At 45.2% G+C, this 17643-nt stretch overlaps 1 protein-coding gene and 1 long non-coding RNA gene across 2 annotated transcripts in view; one reads left to right on the top strand and one right to left on the bottom strand.

Moving 5' to 3' along the window:
* The window catches only part of SH3RF3 (SH3 domain containing ring finger 3), a 1766125-nt gene that overhangs the window by 349647 nt on the left and 1398835 nt on the right, over positions 1-17643 (bottom strand). The window contains exon 7 of the mRNA XM_069636866.1: positions 13875-14128. Coding sequence (XP_069492967.1) covers positions 13875-14128 — 254 coding nt within the window. The remainder of the gene's footprint in view (positions 1-13874; positions 14129-17643) is intronic.
* LOC138526296 (uncharacterized) overlaps positions 1-17643 on the top strand; it is a 317289-nt gene that overhangs the window by 151307 nt on the left and 148339 nt on the right. The window lies entirely within an intron of this gene.

A 17643-nucleotide genomic window follows, 5' to 3' on the forward strand; every position in this document is an offset into this window, starting at 1 on the left:
AAGGGTGGGAATCTGTGGGGACGTCCCTGCAATCCTATTTGGGAACAATTCATGAACAGGCCTTCTTGGATTCTTATTAGGCACACACTCTACACACTTCCGGCTCCCATCTCTTAAATGTCCACCATGAAAGGGGGAATTTTATTGTCACTTGGACATCAGTCCACGTTCCTATGATTTCTTGCACAGATAGTAGCCCATTGTTCAGTCTCCAATCAGGCTATGTATTAACACGCAAAAAGCAATCAATGCTAACATGCTCTAAACACTAAACCACAGAATACTCAAGTCATTTTGATATGACATGGTAGGAATAATGGGGGGAAGCTGATGAGGCATTTCGCTCTACATCCCGAGAGCTTCTTGACAGATTATATATATGAGAGATAAAGGTAATCTATGGGTTCTATATAGGATCTGTGTGCTAATGACCACTCTAAATTTGAGAAAAAGGGATTTTAATGTTCTGGTCCGGCAGTGATCAACCTTTCCCCAAACCCACCCAATGGGGTTTTAAAAGTGTGAAACGAAGAATCAAAACAAGTGGGAAGGGCGACTCGCGCTCACCATATTGTGTCTCTACACATTTGGTAATCTTCTGTATAGTCCAAATAAAGTGTTTCGACCTTGTGGTAGTTTTCAAGACCTGTTTCCGGTTGAATGATACCTTAATGGACTAGGTTTGCTTGTTTAAGAAAAATTGGATGAGCGATGTGATTATAGTGGGGCTGCGTGGACTAGATAGTCGATGCCTCCCTCATCTGAGAACAGATTATGTTTCCCAGCCGCTAAATACAGCCTGCGTCTCTGTCAGTTTGGTGCTACCAGACAGCAGTTCAATTCTCCAGATCCAGTGCGGAATATTGGTTGGATGGAATCTATATCACCTTTAATAGGCAGAAGTACAGTGTTGGGATTAATCCCTCAAACAATTCTTGTGCGACTGTATATGAGATTATGTATATGCACCAGAATTATCCACACTCTGGACTACTATTTCCCTCACTGTGGTTGATTTACTACAAAAATGTGGGAGAGCTGGCTCCCTGCTACCTGAAAACTACAGCTACCAGAATTCCTTGCTGCTAAAATTGGTATTAACCATGAGCACCAGCACTGCCTGCAAGCCAAGACTGTCTCCCTGATGAAAGCATAGGTCTAAAAATATTTGTGGGAAAAGACCAGTGGCTGCCAGGTGAATTGAGCAAGGAACCAAAGTGCGCCTCTACCGCCCACCCTTTGCTGCTAAAACAATATTATGGAGACCCACACTCCAAGGGGCTGCACAAGGGTGACCCAAACCAAGGTTAGGAGAGCCACACAGCTGTCTCCTAACCGCTCCGGTGCGGTTGATTTACTATAAAAATGGGTGTGAGCTGGTCCCCTAGTAACCACAGAGTACCACTACCAGAAGTCCTTGCTGTTATTAATGGTATTGATCATGAACACCTGCATTGCCAGTGACCCAAGGCTGCCTCTCTGATGAAAGGATAAGCCTAGAAAATGCCTGTATGAGAAAACCAGTTGCTGTAAGGTGAATAGACCAGGGAACGACAGTGTGTCCCTACCACCCCACAGCTGCAAAACCTATATATACACACACAGAAACACAGTAAACAACCTGGAGGAAATAAATACACACACATGTCATATTTTTGGGAAACGCCCGCCATGTTGGATTCATAGACAGCACACGTTGTCAGTGAACAACGCGGTAAAAACATATTAAAAAGCACAACATTGCATTGTCAAACTAATGAAAAAATCTCTGAGGAGTTGAGGGGTGATGAGGATGGGATGGGATATGGCCATAACACGCCCAAAAACTGGCGGTTTTTCCATCTCTGATGTCCGCAAACAGTTTGGCACAGCCCTGTGATATTCGCAAACATCTCAGATGTTCGGGGACATCCATACATATTTTTGCATTACAGGGTTGGTGAAAACCAGTTTTTGGATGGCATATAACTTTGGCGTCACTCAATGAAACTGTATGAAATGTTGTGATATCACTCTAGACGTGACTTTGAATGGTGCTGCTTTGCCAAGAGGGAACAAAATTAGAGGGAGGGTCCCAAAATATTTCCTCACAAATCTGCACAAACGTTTTAAGATATCTCTAACTGTGCTGTGTACATTGGAATGAGTAGACTTGCATGTGTATTGTCCTATGCGCTGTACTGTGGAGGCCGGCGGAGAAGGGATTGGGGGAGTTATTGTATGGATTGGTATTGTATTAATTTACTACCGTTGTGTAAAACCAATAAAGAAAGTGGGATTTTGTGAAGAGGGGGCAAAATTAGAGAGGGGTACAACATTTTCAGATGGGTTATAACATTGTTGCCGTTTGACGAATGCGCACATACAATTTTAGAAATATTATAGACCGAACATTGAATTTTTCTGCAAAGTCTGAATGGATTTTGTCTTATGTATGTACATTTTCACACGTTTCAAAAAATAAAACATGGATAAAAACTGATATTTATTTTAAAAATGGCATCAACTATTGCCATCACTTCTCCACAAGAGCCGCCACAACCAGCTGGAGGACCTACACAACAAAAAAAGCGCAGTACTTCCAGAGATAATGAAGAGGACCAAGAAGATGAGGTAGAGGAAGTGCCCACCTCTAGCACCCGGAGATAATCACAGGTGTGGCAGTTCCTTACCACTGTTGGGAATGTACCAAAGACTAAAGTTGCCAAAGTGAAACGCACTGAGTGCAATGTTGGAAAGTACTCCTATGGGACCATCTCATGCGCTGCTACACCCAATCCATCCACTGCAATGCTCTCAGAAGGTTGTTCCTTTCTTAGCAAGTAGTAGACTGCCTTCCTCCACCAGTACTGTAACCACACAGCCTACTTCTGTTGGACACACAATCCCACCAGCTACCTTGCAAGCAATAAAACAGGCTGTTTATCCATATCTTTGGAAGACAACAGTCCTCTGTATATACTGCAACACACCACTCTGCAGGGGGGGAGACATTTCAAAGTGCTTTAGAAGCTGTAATCAAAGAGCAAGAGAAACACTGCCCCCCACCTTAGACGTAACATATGCACAATACCTTCCCCGTACACCTGCCCATCCATATTAGTGGTTAGTCCCTCTTCCCTCATTTGCCTCCCCACCTTACTTTCTGACCTCACCTGCAAAAAAAATTAAAAGGTTCCTTTAGGAACTTTAGACTTCATCTACTTTACATTTCTCAATAAAGTAGATACCAACATTTCCATTAGCATTTTGTGTTATGCTAATGGTAATAATGTGGCCCGGCAACCCAAGTTATCAGCCCAAGTGAAGTGAGGGAGGATAACAAGGGCTCCAGGCCATTATCCCTGGTTCCAGTCCCTACAACGGAGGATGAAGGCCATTAGTACCCTGGGTTGCCAAAGCAGTAAACATGGGTGCTAAAAAAAGCATTTTCCTTCTACAGCGCGACGCGTGCAGCGTCCCACTGTAGGAAAGAAAATCCTTTCCCACAATGGCCACCAAGGAAAGGGGAAGCGGGACTCCGTACGGAGCCCCTCTTCCCTTTCCATGACGCTGTGCGGGAGGCAAAGAGAAGGAGCGAATAAGGTAAGTAGGGGGCTTCGCGGTTGAAAAAAAGAAATGGAACGGATAGATGGTGGTGGGGAGAGCCAGGCATCAGGGGTCTTGAAACAGCGGTTCAAGCCCACATTCCTAGCCACCTAATTGGCTGGCTCCTCTGCCCAGGGCACTAATGGACACTTGTATGCTAGAGAAAAATATCAAAGGACAGAAGCAATTTTCTGCCCCAAATACTTTTCTCTAGCATACAATAAGGACCATAATCGATGGACCTTTATAACCATTGACAGTCTCCACAGTCAATATTTCCAGCCCATGGATCATTAAAAGACCTGGGTGGCACATGCACACCATCGCACAGGGTAGCCCTTGTAGCCTTTTCAATTTTATATTTGTAACACTCCCTCAATGTCTGCTTTCAAACAGTCACACATCTATCCCCCAATAACTTCCAAAAACTGTACATATAACCCAATGACCATATGAAGCTTCCACACACCAACTGCCACTTCTACAAATCTTTTGCATCTGCATTTCGGATGCCAAGGTCTGACGTCACTGGCTAACTACTTGAGGAGAGGAGTCCCAAGGGTGGGATGCATCTTAACCGTAACATCCCTTTAATGAAGTTTTTACTGTCAATTTAATAGGTTTTTATAAGTCAACATGTTTCATGGTATTACATCACTGTATATAAGTTATTGATAATTCCTTTTTTCATAAATATAAAAGAACTATAAACCTCTTATAAGAAACATATTTTTTGGGGCACATATATATGTCTGTCGTTATCAGCAGCGCATGCTGGGGATGAAATTCATTGTTCAATTGCCTATGGCATAAGGCTCCACGATGACCCCAGCCAAACCAAACCACCCCTATTATTCACTGCACCTACCCTTCATCCTAACTCAGTGTCCACTATACCCTAATAATGTAACCAACGGCCAGTGCTCATGGCTTGCAGCCATCACCAGTCTCCAAAACCATGCCGCATTCCCCAATAAGCAAATCAGAGTACACATTTGCATTTGCCGAGGGCCAGGCCCACCACCCAGACCCCAAATGTATACCACTAGTGTTTCTACTTATTTTCTTACACTATAGAATAATAAAACACAAGACATATTTCCAAAAAACGTGCTTTTAGGTCTTTGCTAATGCTCATCACGTAAGTTTGTTGTAATCTAGTCCACCTGCAGACTGTAAACGCAAGCAGAATATTTTTTCCCATTCAAACCTACCACTTTGCCCATGCTGCATGCTCCAATGAGCAAATTACAGTACAAATTTCTCCTTGCTGACGGCCAGGCCCATTGCCCAGACACCAATGTTACATCACTGTTTTGTGTGCTTACATGTTCACACTTTCCAAAAAATGAAATGGAGGACATATTTGCAAAACCATGCTTTGAAGTTCCCGCTGACCCTCCTCGTGCATATTTGCTGCAATCCCATTCAGCATTTCAACCTGTGCCATAAGCAGAACTATTTTCCCATTCAAAACTATCCGAATTTCAAAAAACTTTACCACATAGCCGGTCCTTGGTAGCCATGCCCACTTTAACCCCATTGCTAGTCCCTCGTGGTCATGATCTTGGTCTTTTGCAGTAGCCACAGGATTGCCTTAGGCCATGACCCGAACAATCTGCCCACTGCCCATGGCCAAAGGCTATACCTCAGATATATATATATATTTTAACCTACATTATGATACATTTCAAAAATTAAACACTGACACATTTGCAAAACCATGCTTTTAGGTCCATGCCAATAGTCCTTGCAGGAGTTTGCTGCAAAGTGTACGTACATAAAATAGTCATATAACTTAGCCCCCACTTGTCAAAATACATTCAGACTTTGCACAAACATTCAAGGTTGGGTCTATAATCTGTTTTAAAACATTATTGCAAATTCGTCAAACTGCAACAAAGTTATAAGCCATCTAAAAATGTTGAGACGCCCCCTCTCGACAATACTCCACCAAACTTTGCAAAATCATTTATATTTCCATCTAAAATCATTTTGAAAACATTTGTGTAGATTCATCTAATGGCACCACATTTATAAGCCTTTACAATATTTTGGGATACCCCCTAATTGTGTTCCCTCTTGACAAAACAGCACCACACTTTCCAAAATCATTCAGAAATGGACTAAAACGTGATTCCAAAATTTCATGCAGTTTCATTGAGTAGCGCCAAAGTTATAAGCCATTCAAAAACTGCTTTTTACCAACCCTGTTATGCACAAATAGGCATAGATGTCCCCGAACATCGCAGAAATTTCGCAAACATCTCAGGACTGCCCCGGACTGTTTGCGGACATCGGAGAAGAAACACGCCCGTTTTATGGCTTTTTAAGGCAATATCCCATCCCATCCTCATCACCCCTCAACTCCCCAGACATAGTTTCTTTAGTTTGATATGTGCAATGTTGTGCTTTTTAATTTGTTTTTACTGCGATGTTCGCGGACAACAGGCTCTGTCCCTGAATCCAACATGGCGGGCGTTTCCAAAAATCTGACACACCTCACGCTTTTCACCTTCCAATCAGATGGTGCGCCTAATGTCCGCAGACGTCATGTCGCCCTCTGGACCAATCCGAGGCCTGTCCGCGGACCGAACAGGGAAGTGAGTCCACGGACAAAACCCAAATATCACTAATTTTTTTTTACCTACTTTCTGGTCGTTTAAAAAAAACTACGGGTCGGATTTACACCAAATTTACAAAAGCATACTTTCGGGACCAAGCCGCGGCTCCTATCCTACCACAAATGTAGTGAAAATCCGTCCAGCGGTTTGGGCTGTAGGTGTGAGCAAGATTCTTTTTCCATTGTGTCTATGGGAAAAACCATTTTGTGACCCCCTATAACTTTGTCCTCCCTTAACAAACCCTCACCAAATTTCGCAGGTTCGATCTGACGAGGCCAAATACTTTGTAAAGTTTTGTGAGGGTTCATCTAGGGGGGCGCAAAGTTATAAGTCATGCAAAAAGTGCTCTCCCTATGGGTTAAGCAATTTAACCATAACTACAGGGCCAATACCGCAGGCCCTATAATAAATATGATATATATTATGCATATATATATTTAATATTATAAAATATGCAATGTATGCATCTCAAAATCCTGTATATAGAGCTAGGTACACAATATAGTTATCTCGACATACAGCACATATAGTATAATGCATTGATCTCAATATACAGTACATGCATCTCATTTTACAATGTATCTCAGTGTACAATGTATGTGCTTATACATTTTCACATATAATGTGTACATTTCAATATGCTGTATGCATCTCATTATAAAGTACACATATCTCAGTGAACAGTGTTTACATTTCAATATATAATATATGCATTTTTATATATTGTGTGTACAGCTCAGTATGAAATATATGTATCACGGTGGCCAGAGTATAGATCTCAGTATGCTATGTATGCATCGCAACATACATATCAGTGTGTAATGTATGCATTTAAAAATCAGGTATATTATTTTGCCCCTATATTTTGTCCCTAGCAGCCCTCACCCCAGGCCTCAAGTCGAGGGTACACGCGGGGGGACAAAGCCCCCCCACTTTATTCAGAGGGGGCACTCAGTCCCCCCCCGGCTAAAAGAGAATTATTGAATTCATGAATTAAAGCAGACCTTGACCGCAGTCGTTAGGTTTGGAGCTGGACATTTCACCACTGCACTATATAACCAATCAAAAAGAACAAATAACTAAAGGTGAAATATCCCATTTATGTACTGCAAGTCCCAGGGAAAACATGTGTAGTGGTTCTTGGAGTTTAAAACATGCACACCTTTCAACGTTTTCAAAAACCACTATTAGAAGAAAATATCCTGTCTTGGTTTTGTGCGTGTGTGGATTTTATAAAAGGCAAATGCCATTCGTCCTGTGCAATTTGGGTGGTTATGCAAAGCCAATTTAATAAAATGCGCATATTTCAACTTGATTTGCTAATTTCTGGCAACGTCACTTCTCATTGCGTTTGTTGATGAGTACCCCCCACTTTAATTTTTAGAACTTGACCCCTGCCTCACCCATGTTGTAGAGGGGCGTTGTGGATTTAGAGCTTGTAGAAGTATCCTGCATGTGCTGCTGGTGTTGGGTTGTAAGGCGTTGTGCTTGAACGGGCTATGCTTTTTGGTGTTTATTTTTCGTTTTTGGTGGTGGGAAGAGCTGGTAGTCTTTTTGCGGTTCATGCTGCTGATCTCACAGGCTGGTGAAATCACCTAGGAGTTATGTGTTTTGTAATTTTGTGCAGCCGTGTATGGTTTATATCAGGGTTATCAAACTCCTGCCTCGATGGCTGGAATCCTGGCAGGCTTTCAGGAGATCCCTCATTAATATTCATGAGAAAAAATGTGCATACATTTAGAATCAGGGGAGTTGCTAGGTCTGGAAAAGACCCGGGGCTAAACTGATGTCGGAACTGTCGGGACTGGGGGCTAGCTAGTCTTTTGGCTGTAGCTCCTGAGATTCTATCCGGGGCTACAACCAAAAGACCAGGGGCTATAGCCCCCTCATCCCCCCCCCCTAGCAGCGCCCCTGTTTAGAATCATTGCATAAAAATGTATCTCATGAATATTAATGAAGGGTATTCTGAAAATCAGGCATGTTTTCGGCCCTCAATGCCTGGAGCTGGACAGCCCTAGTCTATATAAAGCACTGGCCAAGCTACAGACACATGAAAGAGCTCAGGAAGAAGTGAGATGAGATAATTGAGATGCGTACGAGAGTTATTCCATATCAACAGAGGAAAGGAAGTAAATTAAAAAAAAGGAAATGTTTGGCCACAAGTTTAAAAATGTGCCTTTAAAATCTCCCAGTCGTAGCTGAAGCTTTGACTCATAAAAGACGTATAGGTCAGACACCTGCCGGTGGTGTACCCAGTAACCAGAGATTTCGGGTCACAGGGTTGCACTCCTTCTGTCTAAGCCTTTTAGCAAGCCTCTGGGGGGTCTTTGCCCTGACTGGACAGACCACGGTGCAGGAGAGAGTTAGACGTCCCCCAGACGCATGAGGGATTACTGACTGGCTCTCTAGCTGATGGCTCAAAGTGGCTCCACATTAAAAAGCAAAATATAGCGCTTACTACAAGAGCCACTAAAATCCAACAGCAAATAGACAGCACCTAAATCTACAGCCCACCGTGAAGCAGCTGTTTCCCCTACCAAAGCCTACCATGACATGTTTGTGAGCCCAACATTTTGCCTGACATTCCCAAGTCAAGTTTATTGGGTGCTTTCAAGTGGCATAACTGGCAGGAAGAAATGAATTCCAGGTCCAACATGAGCGCCAGCAGATCATGCAACAGTGGGCAGAATAAATCCTAAAAACATAACACGTGGTCCTTGAGTGCACTGCTGCCTCCACTCATAACCCATAAGTTCATGTGCTCCCTCCCCTTACAAATCATGTGTCCTCATGCTCCCTCTTATAGTCCACGAGCTTCTGCAACACTTTGCCCATGAGTCCCATTGCCCCCTCCCCTCACAGTCCATGAGCCCGCCCCCCCCGCTCCCTCTGCTGAGCTCATAATTCTCTGGGCTCGCTCTCATAATTCATGAGTTCCCTAGCTCCCTCCCCTCATGGTCCATGAGTCCACATGCTTCCTTCCCTTATAATCCACGTGCCCCCTAGCTCCATCCCTACATAGTCCACGTGTCCCTCCACTGAGAATCCATGAGACCCATAGTTCCTCCACTCAAAGTTCAAGAGTTCCTGAATGCCACAGTAGGCCCCTTTATGGTAAATCCAGTTCATGAAGGGCTTGCATATCACTATAATTATAATTGTTCTCTTATAACGTGCCTAATACCGGTGAGTGGTTTCTAAGCGTGGAATCGGGATTCAAACCTGTGTTGCGCTGTGTTGTCTTGCTTCCAAGACAAACGCATTGCCCCTGAGCTCTCCTTCCTCACAAGCTCCTGCAACACGTTGCCCATAATAAAGTAGGGCATGCACAAACAAAAGAGGGAAATGGTACTGAAGAGGCAAAGGTAAAGCTGAAGACCAAGTCGGGCTTGCGGGTCAAGAGAAGGCAATACATCTCACAGACAGGCTGGGCCAGCAATAGCTAGTAAAGGGCAAAGTTGGAGATCATGACGGACCCGTACGTCACAAGAAGACACAGAATGACCATGAAATCAAAAGATAGTGACTTGGCCAGACGTATTTTTGCAGCTTTTTGAACTAGTTTCAAAACTATACAAACAACATTTGTAACACTCAACCTGTCAATCATACTAAATAGTGTACAAGTGTAAATGTTAGGGTAAGCTACTCAAACTCAAAATACCACATGAAGGCACACCCTGCCTCTTCTTTCCCCTATTGTGTTCTAGAAATCTTTTGATGGGTGACAGGGTCCTCTCTGGCTCCAGGAGACCCCCTGTGGGTATAGTTCACACCTTGTGCATGTGATAGGTCTGGACAGCCGCTCTCTTTAGCTCTCGTACAAAGCTTTCAGGAGCTTGGGCAGAGATCCTTACCTAGCAGGGGGCAAGCAACACTGCACATGTGTGAGTGCAGTGCTATTGGACTGCCCATCCTAGCCTCCCCTCCTGCCCCAACCCCACTCTTTCACGGTCAGCATTTCCTCTTCACCGTCCTACGGTCAGCATTTCCTCTTCACCGTCCTGTAGCCACTGCACCCCCTTCAAGGCAATAGATGGTACAACCAGCTTTGCTGGCCACTCTGAGAAATCTACACTCCACCTTGCATCCTTCCTGCTTCTCAAATCATCTTGAAGAACCCTTGCACAGTTCCAGCTTCATTCTGAAATTGAAGTTATGGAGCCCACTCTCAAAACCAGGTGAGGGAAATGGGTGGTGGATGGAAGTGGTGGGAATTGCATTGTGCAGTGTGGCTTTGTGCACTGTGTGAGAGGACTTTGAGTCTTGTGGGAAATACAGAGGTAGACGTCTTGGAGAAATGACGAGAGGTGCTGGTCTCTGCCCCGGCTACCTGATGACAGTCAGAGAAATGATGTTCTTTACCATGACAGACAAAACTCCCAACTACGTACTGAGCACAACTCCTGAGCCAGTTAGAGTGAGTTTTGAGATGGCTCTCATTCTGTCAATCAATATATTAAGGAAGGCGACATGAGTCCCTGGGGTTGTAATAACTCAGCCAGCCCTATCGCTGGAAGAAAGGTTCCTGCTTCCGTAATCTGTATCACTCCGATTCTAGCAATGGAGGGCGTCCCAGAATGCCCCTCACCTCAACTGCCAATTGCTAGATTTGTGTTGCCCGTGAGGCAATATGCATCTATTTGTGAGAGAGTGCGTGGAAGAGTTTAGAGAGACAGAGATAAAGAGAGAGTGTGAGAAAGAGATAGCGGGAGACATAGCTAGTTAGAGAGAGAGTGAGAGAGCGAGCGCCAGCACCAGCCAGGGATTGCTGTGTAGTTAACGGCGATGCAGGATCGCGGCCTAGTCCCGATTGGGAGAGCGAGGGAGGGGGCAGAGAAGGGGCAGAGCTGGAGAGGGGAATGATTCCAGACAGGGGCGTTGCTAGGGGGGGCTAAGGGGGCTATAGCCCCTGATCTTTTGGTTGTAGCCCCGGATAGAATCTCAGGAGCTACAGCCAAAAGACTAGCTAGCCCCCAGTCCCAACAGTTCCGACATCAGCTTAGCCCCGGGTCTTTTCCAGACCTAGCAACTCCCCTGACCAGGGGAAACAAGGAGGCAGTCACCAACCAGAACGGTGGTGGTGAGGGAGCAGGGGAAACGGTATGAGGGGATGACGGAGGCAGCCACCAATTAAACGAGAAGGATGGAGGAAAAACAGGGGGTGAAGGTAGGACTCCCTCATCAAACGTGAGGGATGCAATAACTCTGTGAAGGTGCAATAAAGACAGCTCAGTAAAGACATAGCACCATATGTTCAGGGCTGGGTGAACCCTGAAGGAGGGATGGGCGTTGGAAGCAGGAGAGTCTAACTATTCAGAGCCGCTTAGCAGGTGAGATCCACACTTGGCGGTGGAAATGTGAAGTGTTGTTTTATGTCTGATGACATTTCAGGAAATGACATCAGGTGAACTTTGACATCAAATAAATTTGAGTTTTTTTTTTAAATCCAATATGGTCCCTATGTAGATAACGATATTTAAATTGTTTGACAACATTTCAAAATAAGCTCGAGAATGCAAGAGAACATATAATTGCTATCCTCATTGTAACATTTTCAACAATTAAACCAGGCACAGATTTCGCTTAAATCTAACAAGAGTTACCCCATATCTGCTGCGCTGACTCTCGCCTGAGAAATGTCCCTTTGCGATGTCAAGTGAAGACATGTGAAAGCCCTCTGCCTGCGGGTGGAAGGGTGAGTGGGGGAAAATGGCGGATGACATTCGCCAACTGAATGTGAGTTGAGAGGTATAGATGTCCCATAATAAGAGAACTGGGGAAAGAGAGATGTTAAGCAGACACTAAGGGAGGAGTAAGGGACAGGAGAACAGATACATTTTTACGTTTTCACCATAAGGTGGCACTTTTTAAAGTTTTAGCTGTAAGGTGGCACTTTAGCACCGCCTCTAGGCTGAAACTATATGCATTGGAGTACAGCTAAGGGGCGATGGCCTGTAAAGAAGTACGCAATGCTTGCATGTGTTGTTTGGTTATTCACCCACCCATTGACTACCCATGGTCTGGTTCAGCCCTATGGCCATTCACACACAATTCATGCCCCTCCCTGCCAAAACACATCCTCCTGAGATCTCTTTGAGCTCACTTTATCAATAGTTAACATCCAATGTAGCACTGGAAGTTCCTGTCAGTGTTTCTTCGAAGCAGTCTTTATAGAGATAATGGCTTAATTGGAGCTGCTAACATGCTACTGGTGTAATACAAATGTCCTAACCAGGTCTGCCTTTAGCTGCTTTGTTTATAAGCAGTATGTCTGTCCTTCACTGAAGTGCTATTCAAAATAAGCACCGGCAAAGTCAACAGTTGCTGCTTGTGTATAGGTATTAGACAGACCTAGGAACTGCTACTATATGCCCAGGCACTTACGCCATTTTGTAGCTGCTACCATTAATGGTCAGTTAGTACCATTACGGCAGTGCCTGACAAATGCCTTTTTCCCATCTCTTCTCTAACGCCAACACTGTTGCCATCGCTAATACTTGTTTATTTTTGAAAGAGTGAAGGTATTGGTGGATGAAGAAATGGTGGCAAGTGGCTTTGTGTTTTCTTATATTTGACAGGAGCTTTTGCTCCTGGAGCAGGTGAGGAAGAGTGGTGAGGGACCAGGTATTTTATTTGGAAGGGTATTTGCATGAACAAAGCAAATGGGGGTGGGGTCAAGGAGACACCTGCAATGTTTAATGTTATTTATCGGTGCATCCTGGCTCCCTACCTCACCCCTTACTATCTGTATCCACGTGGACAGCTCCGAGTGTGGCGAAAGGGTTGTATGGGGACAAGAATGGGACTATACATATATCATTGTACATTATCAACAAGTGAGGGCATAATTTTCAGCTCTGTGTTCCCCGGGGATATCACCGACAACTCGAACTTCCCTGATATTGGGCCTCATTCCGAGTTCGGAGGTAACCACGCCGCTATTTGCGGCATGGCTGCCTCCGAACTCGTCCAAACTCCGGCCTGGTGAATGGAGTAATTACCGGTCCATTCCGAGGTCGGAGGGGCCGGTAATTCCCCATTCACCAGGGCCATTCCCCATTCCCATTTGAGCCCCCATAGGGCTCAATGGGAAGGCGGCAATAATGGTACCGTAAATTACGGTACAGTTATTGACCTCGGAGTCCCTTTGCGGGTCCCGTCCTTAATGCCTGCTAAAAGCAGGCGTTAAGGAAGGACCCGCAAAGGGAATTCGTAGTAGTGCGGTAAGGGTTTAACGGCACCGGTCTCGTTACCGGTGACCGTTAACCCATACCACCCTACTCGGAATGAGGCCCATTGTCTAGGATGCTCCTTTATCCCCTCCAAACCCCCTTGAGTGGAAAAAGGTCCGGTTTCTGATACCTAACAATGTGGAATGGTACATTTTGTATATCTCATTTGTGTAGCTTTTATAAGCTGTCTTAGTATCAAACTGCAGATATTCCATCTGTGCTGTTTCAGGAGGTTTTGGGACATGGTTCAAGTAATACAGCTTATGCTACTCCATTAAAAGTTATTTTACGTTGCTCTGTTGTCACACACAATTAAGACAGAAATGTTCTTTCTCAGGTTGACACGCTGATCTGGATTGCATCACACTCGCGAGTTTTCGAACAGCTCTCAGCCACACCTGCCCCCCAAAAAACAAAGACTACCTACCCATCGGCATGGAGCTGCGGGCCTGGCTGGAGGTTTGCTGTGGCGAGAACCTTGAGCAGTTGTTGTTTATCTGCGGAGAGCCTGGTGCTGGTTGCGGGTGGAGTGGGGGCACTGTAATTGGGACAGCAGGCCTCGTCATTGGCAGTGTGTTGGTAAGACTACCTCCTCCTGAGTGAACCGCCACAGGTGAACTCTTGGTTGTCGGAGGCACTCCTGCCGCAGAATTCCGGGCCTGAGCGCCACCGGCAGGGACTCTGGAATAAGAAAATAACAACCAATCAGCATAGAAGGGAAATGCAAAGCATGACAAGTCTCCTTGCAAGAGCAGTGTCACCTTGACCCCCATTCACATTGTTCATGCAAGTTCAGCAATCCCTGCCAGGATTCAGCAATCCCTGCCAGGGTTCAGCAATCCCTCCCAGGCCAGTGCAACTTGGTTATTTGGGGAAGCACTGATGATAATCGTAACTAGAAGAGTTCCGTGTTAGAGGAGAAGCTATCCACAGATACTCTACAGTATGGTTTTGCAGATGTACTCTTTTGGGCAATTAGCATGAGGTCTCCATCCGTCGGCATATGACAATCATTTTTTCAATTTGTTTTGCAAACTAGAATATTGCAGCTGCAAGCATTGTGTCTTGGGTTGCAGTCTGCTCTTTAGGAATGCCTCCTGCAACATCTCTGCCCATATGCCAAAGTTCAACTATTGCCCCTAAGGAGGCTTAAGAAAGAGTGCCAATCTTCATCCAATTGGCAGTACTCTTACTAAAGGTCTGTTTAACATAGGCTGTTAGGGTAGCGCATTATGCAACAGTGCACAATTTGTGGGATGCAAGTGACAAGCACGGCACAGGTTACGTCTATAATGTCATAAACAATACGAAATGATTTTAACTCAATTGTCTGTAGTAAGCGGGGATTCTGCGGATACACCAATCACTAACGTTGCACTGTCTAATCACATTCATTTCACTACATTTAGCTACAATTCCAGCAGCTATGCACTCGTATTGAAAGTCTTATCTAAAGCATGTCCCTGCTCTGTAAATTGTTAGCAGCTGTGCTAAACATAATTGAAATTGACAACTGTAGATTTCAAATGCAACATACCAAATACAAAGTTGATAAACCTGGCGGAAATTGTTTTGGACCTGTTACCAATGATTTATACAGGATCCAGTTGCAGACCACATGTGGGCAAAAATCAAACAAGGGAAACTCGGCTTGCTGTACAAAAACATACCAACTGAAACCAGTTGAAAACTGTTCAATGCATAGCAATTACCAGTTGCAAGATGCAACTGGAATCAAATGTGATTCATCGGAAATTTCTCCAGAGCAATTCAGTTGATGTCCAAAAATCAGTATTACAGCAACTGGATGCGGCAAACACCATCTGTAACTAGTCAACATAAAGCTCCACTAGGGAATAAGACAAGCGCAACACCAACACACATTTTGGAAGCAGGCGCCATATTGGCTTAAAAGGTAACTGATGAAAGGGACAGCTCGACCAGAATAGCCAAGGAAAAGAGATCCTGGATCAGACAGGGATGTGAAGGTAATCTCATCCAGCATCTGGGAGCTAAATCCGATGAGAGTTGGTTCAGTGTAGACCAATATGATACCGCACTCTTCGTACACGACAAGTAGCATAGTGAATCAAGAGTGGTCCCTAAAGGAGCTCCGATGGTACACTGATGAGCAAGCATACTCGATCCACCTGTCATCTTAGATACGAAATGCAGAAATGCTCAGTGTATAAACTGATTTTTTAAATAATAAATTCACTGATGACCTACAATGGAAAAAAGACAAAGGGCCTCATTACGAGTTTGGCGGTAGCCGTGCCGCTACTGGCGGCATGGCTGCCGCCGAAATCGGGTCCGGGTTCCCAGAATGGGGAATTACCGGGCCATTCCGAGTTCGGAGGGCCCGGTAATTCCTCCCTCCAGGAACCGGGGCCGGACCTTCCCCATTCCCATTCAGCCCCCATAGGGCTGAATGGGAATGGGGGAGGGAGCTAACGGGCCGATTACGAGCGGCCCGTTGTTAGCTCCCTCTTCCCCTCGCGGGACCCGGTAACAACACCTGGTTTTACCAGGCGTCCTTACCGGGTCCCGCAAGGGGCCCTTGTAATGTGGCGGAACGGGTTTAATGGGTCCGCCTCCTTTAGCAGAGCCCGTTAACCCGTTCTGCCAGGGTCCTAATGAGGCCCACAGTGTGTGACCACGTAATGGACATGCAAATAAGTTGCATTTAGATCAGGAGGATGTACATCTCATGCATGACGACTGCAGCAATATAAAGGCATTTAATGCAACAGAGGATAAAGAGAGGCACTTGGACCCTGGCTGCTCGCCTGTCTGCTTGAATTGGTCTTCAGCTTTAAGTGAGGGCTGGCTTTACTAAAGGAATTGCCAGTGTGCCACTGGCTTTTCAGGATGACAGACTTTCTTACTCGGCATTGCAGTATGTCTGTTCCACTCCTTCTACTTGCATGGGAAACAGTAGAATGAATTTAGACACATATCGATAAGAGAAACATTTTATTAGCTAGTTACGAACATAGTGTTCCAATTTAGCTCCTAACCCTGGTATTGAAAGCTTAAATGAAGTCAATGTAGACCACATCCATCCGTCTGACTTAATCCATGCCCCTTATCTCCCAGCCTAATAACAATTGTTTTTTTTCTGCCTTGTCATTGCTTGCACTTTTGTAGTGTTAGCGTACATCTGTCTTACTCCAGTATTATGTAACCATACTCTCTCTAGCAATACAATGCAACTAGTGTTGGGAAGGAGGGACGATTTTCCCACACCCCCAAGCGGTTCAGAATAAGGCAAAGGCTGCCAAATGTAATATAAGAGAGCAGTGAGAGCAAGGTGCTCCTAAAATCCTTCACAATCATAGTATTGCATGCTTCATAGACATAGTGTACATGGGGGAACAAACACCATCTTAGATATTGGCAGCCATATTGGAACACAATGCGCAAATGCGATGCAGTAGCCAGCATGATATGATATGATATGATGTGGCATTTCTAATGTTCCTGTCCACAAGTGTTTCTAGGCGTGACAAGACAAGGAAGGGGGAAACAAAGGAGGACAAAATAATGATCTTACTAGGCCTTGATTCAGATCGCGCAAGTGCAGGGAACAGGGCAGGGGAGAAGTGACAGGGGGCAGGGGAAGGGGAAGTGCAGTTAACTCCCAAGTGCAGCCAGCAGGTGGCTCATAAGTGCAGAGAGAAGGGACTGTCGGGTTGCAGATACAACCCTTGAGTGCTGAGGAGCCTGGAGGCAGTGCACTGGACATGCAGGAGCCTGCGCCCAAGTTCCGAGGGCGACCCGGTGACCAGTGCGTAGAGCAGTCCGGTGCATCAGCAGGGGAGAGGAAAAGAGAAAGCAGAAGCGAAAAGGAAGATCTTGAGTTGCTTCCGGAACCGGAGGTGGTTCTGCTGAAGTTTGAAAGAGGCAGGGAAGCTGTTCCAGAGTGAGGCCCCAGCCGAGGAGATAGATCTGCTCCCAACTCTCTGCTTAGAGAAGCATCTGACCCTCAGAGAGTTGGAGGTGGATGAGCGTAGAGCTCGAGAAAGATGTTTTGGGAGAGAAGGTTGGAGGTAGAGCGGTCCCAGGCCCCCAGAAGGCCTTGTGGTTGATGCAGAGGGTCTTGAAGTTGATCCTTGCAGCCATGGGGAGCTAGTGAAGAGATGTCATAGATGGAGAGATACGATCCCTGGGCTTGAGGCCAAGGACAAGTCTTG

The sequence above is a fragment of the Ambystoma mexicanum genome, chromosome 7p (assembly GCF_040938575.1).
Source record: "Ambystoma mexicanum isolate Mex_15411 chromosome 7p, UKY_AmexF1_1, whole genome shotgun sequence".
NCBI classification, from domain to species: domain Eukaryota; kingdom Metazoa; phylum Chordata; class Amphibia; order Caudata; family Ambystomatidae; genus Ambystoma; species Ambystoma mexicanum.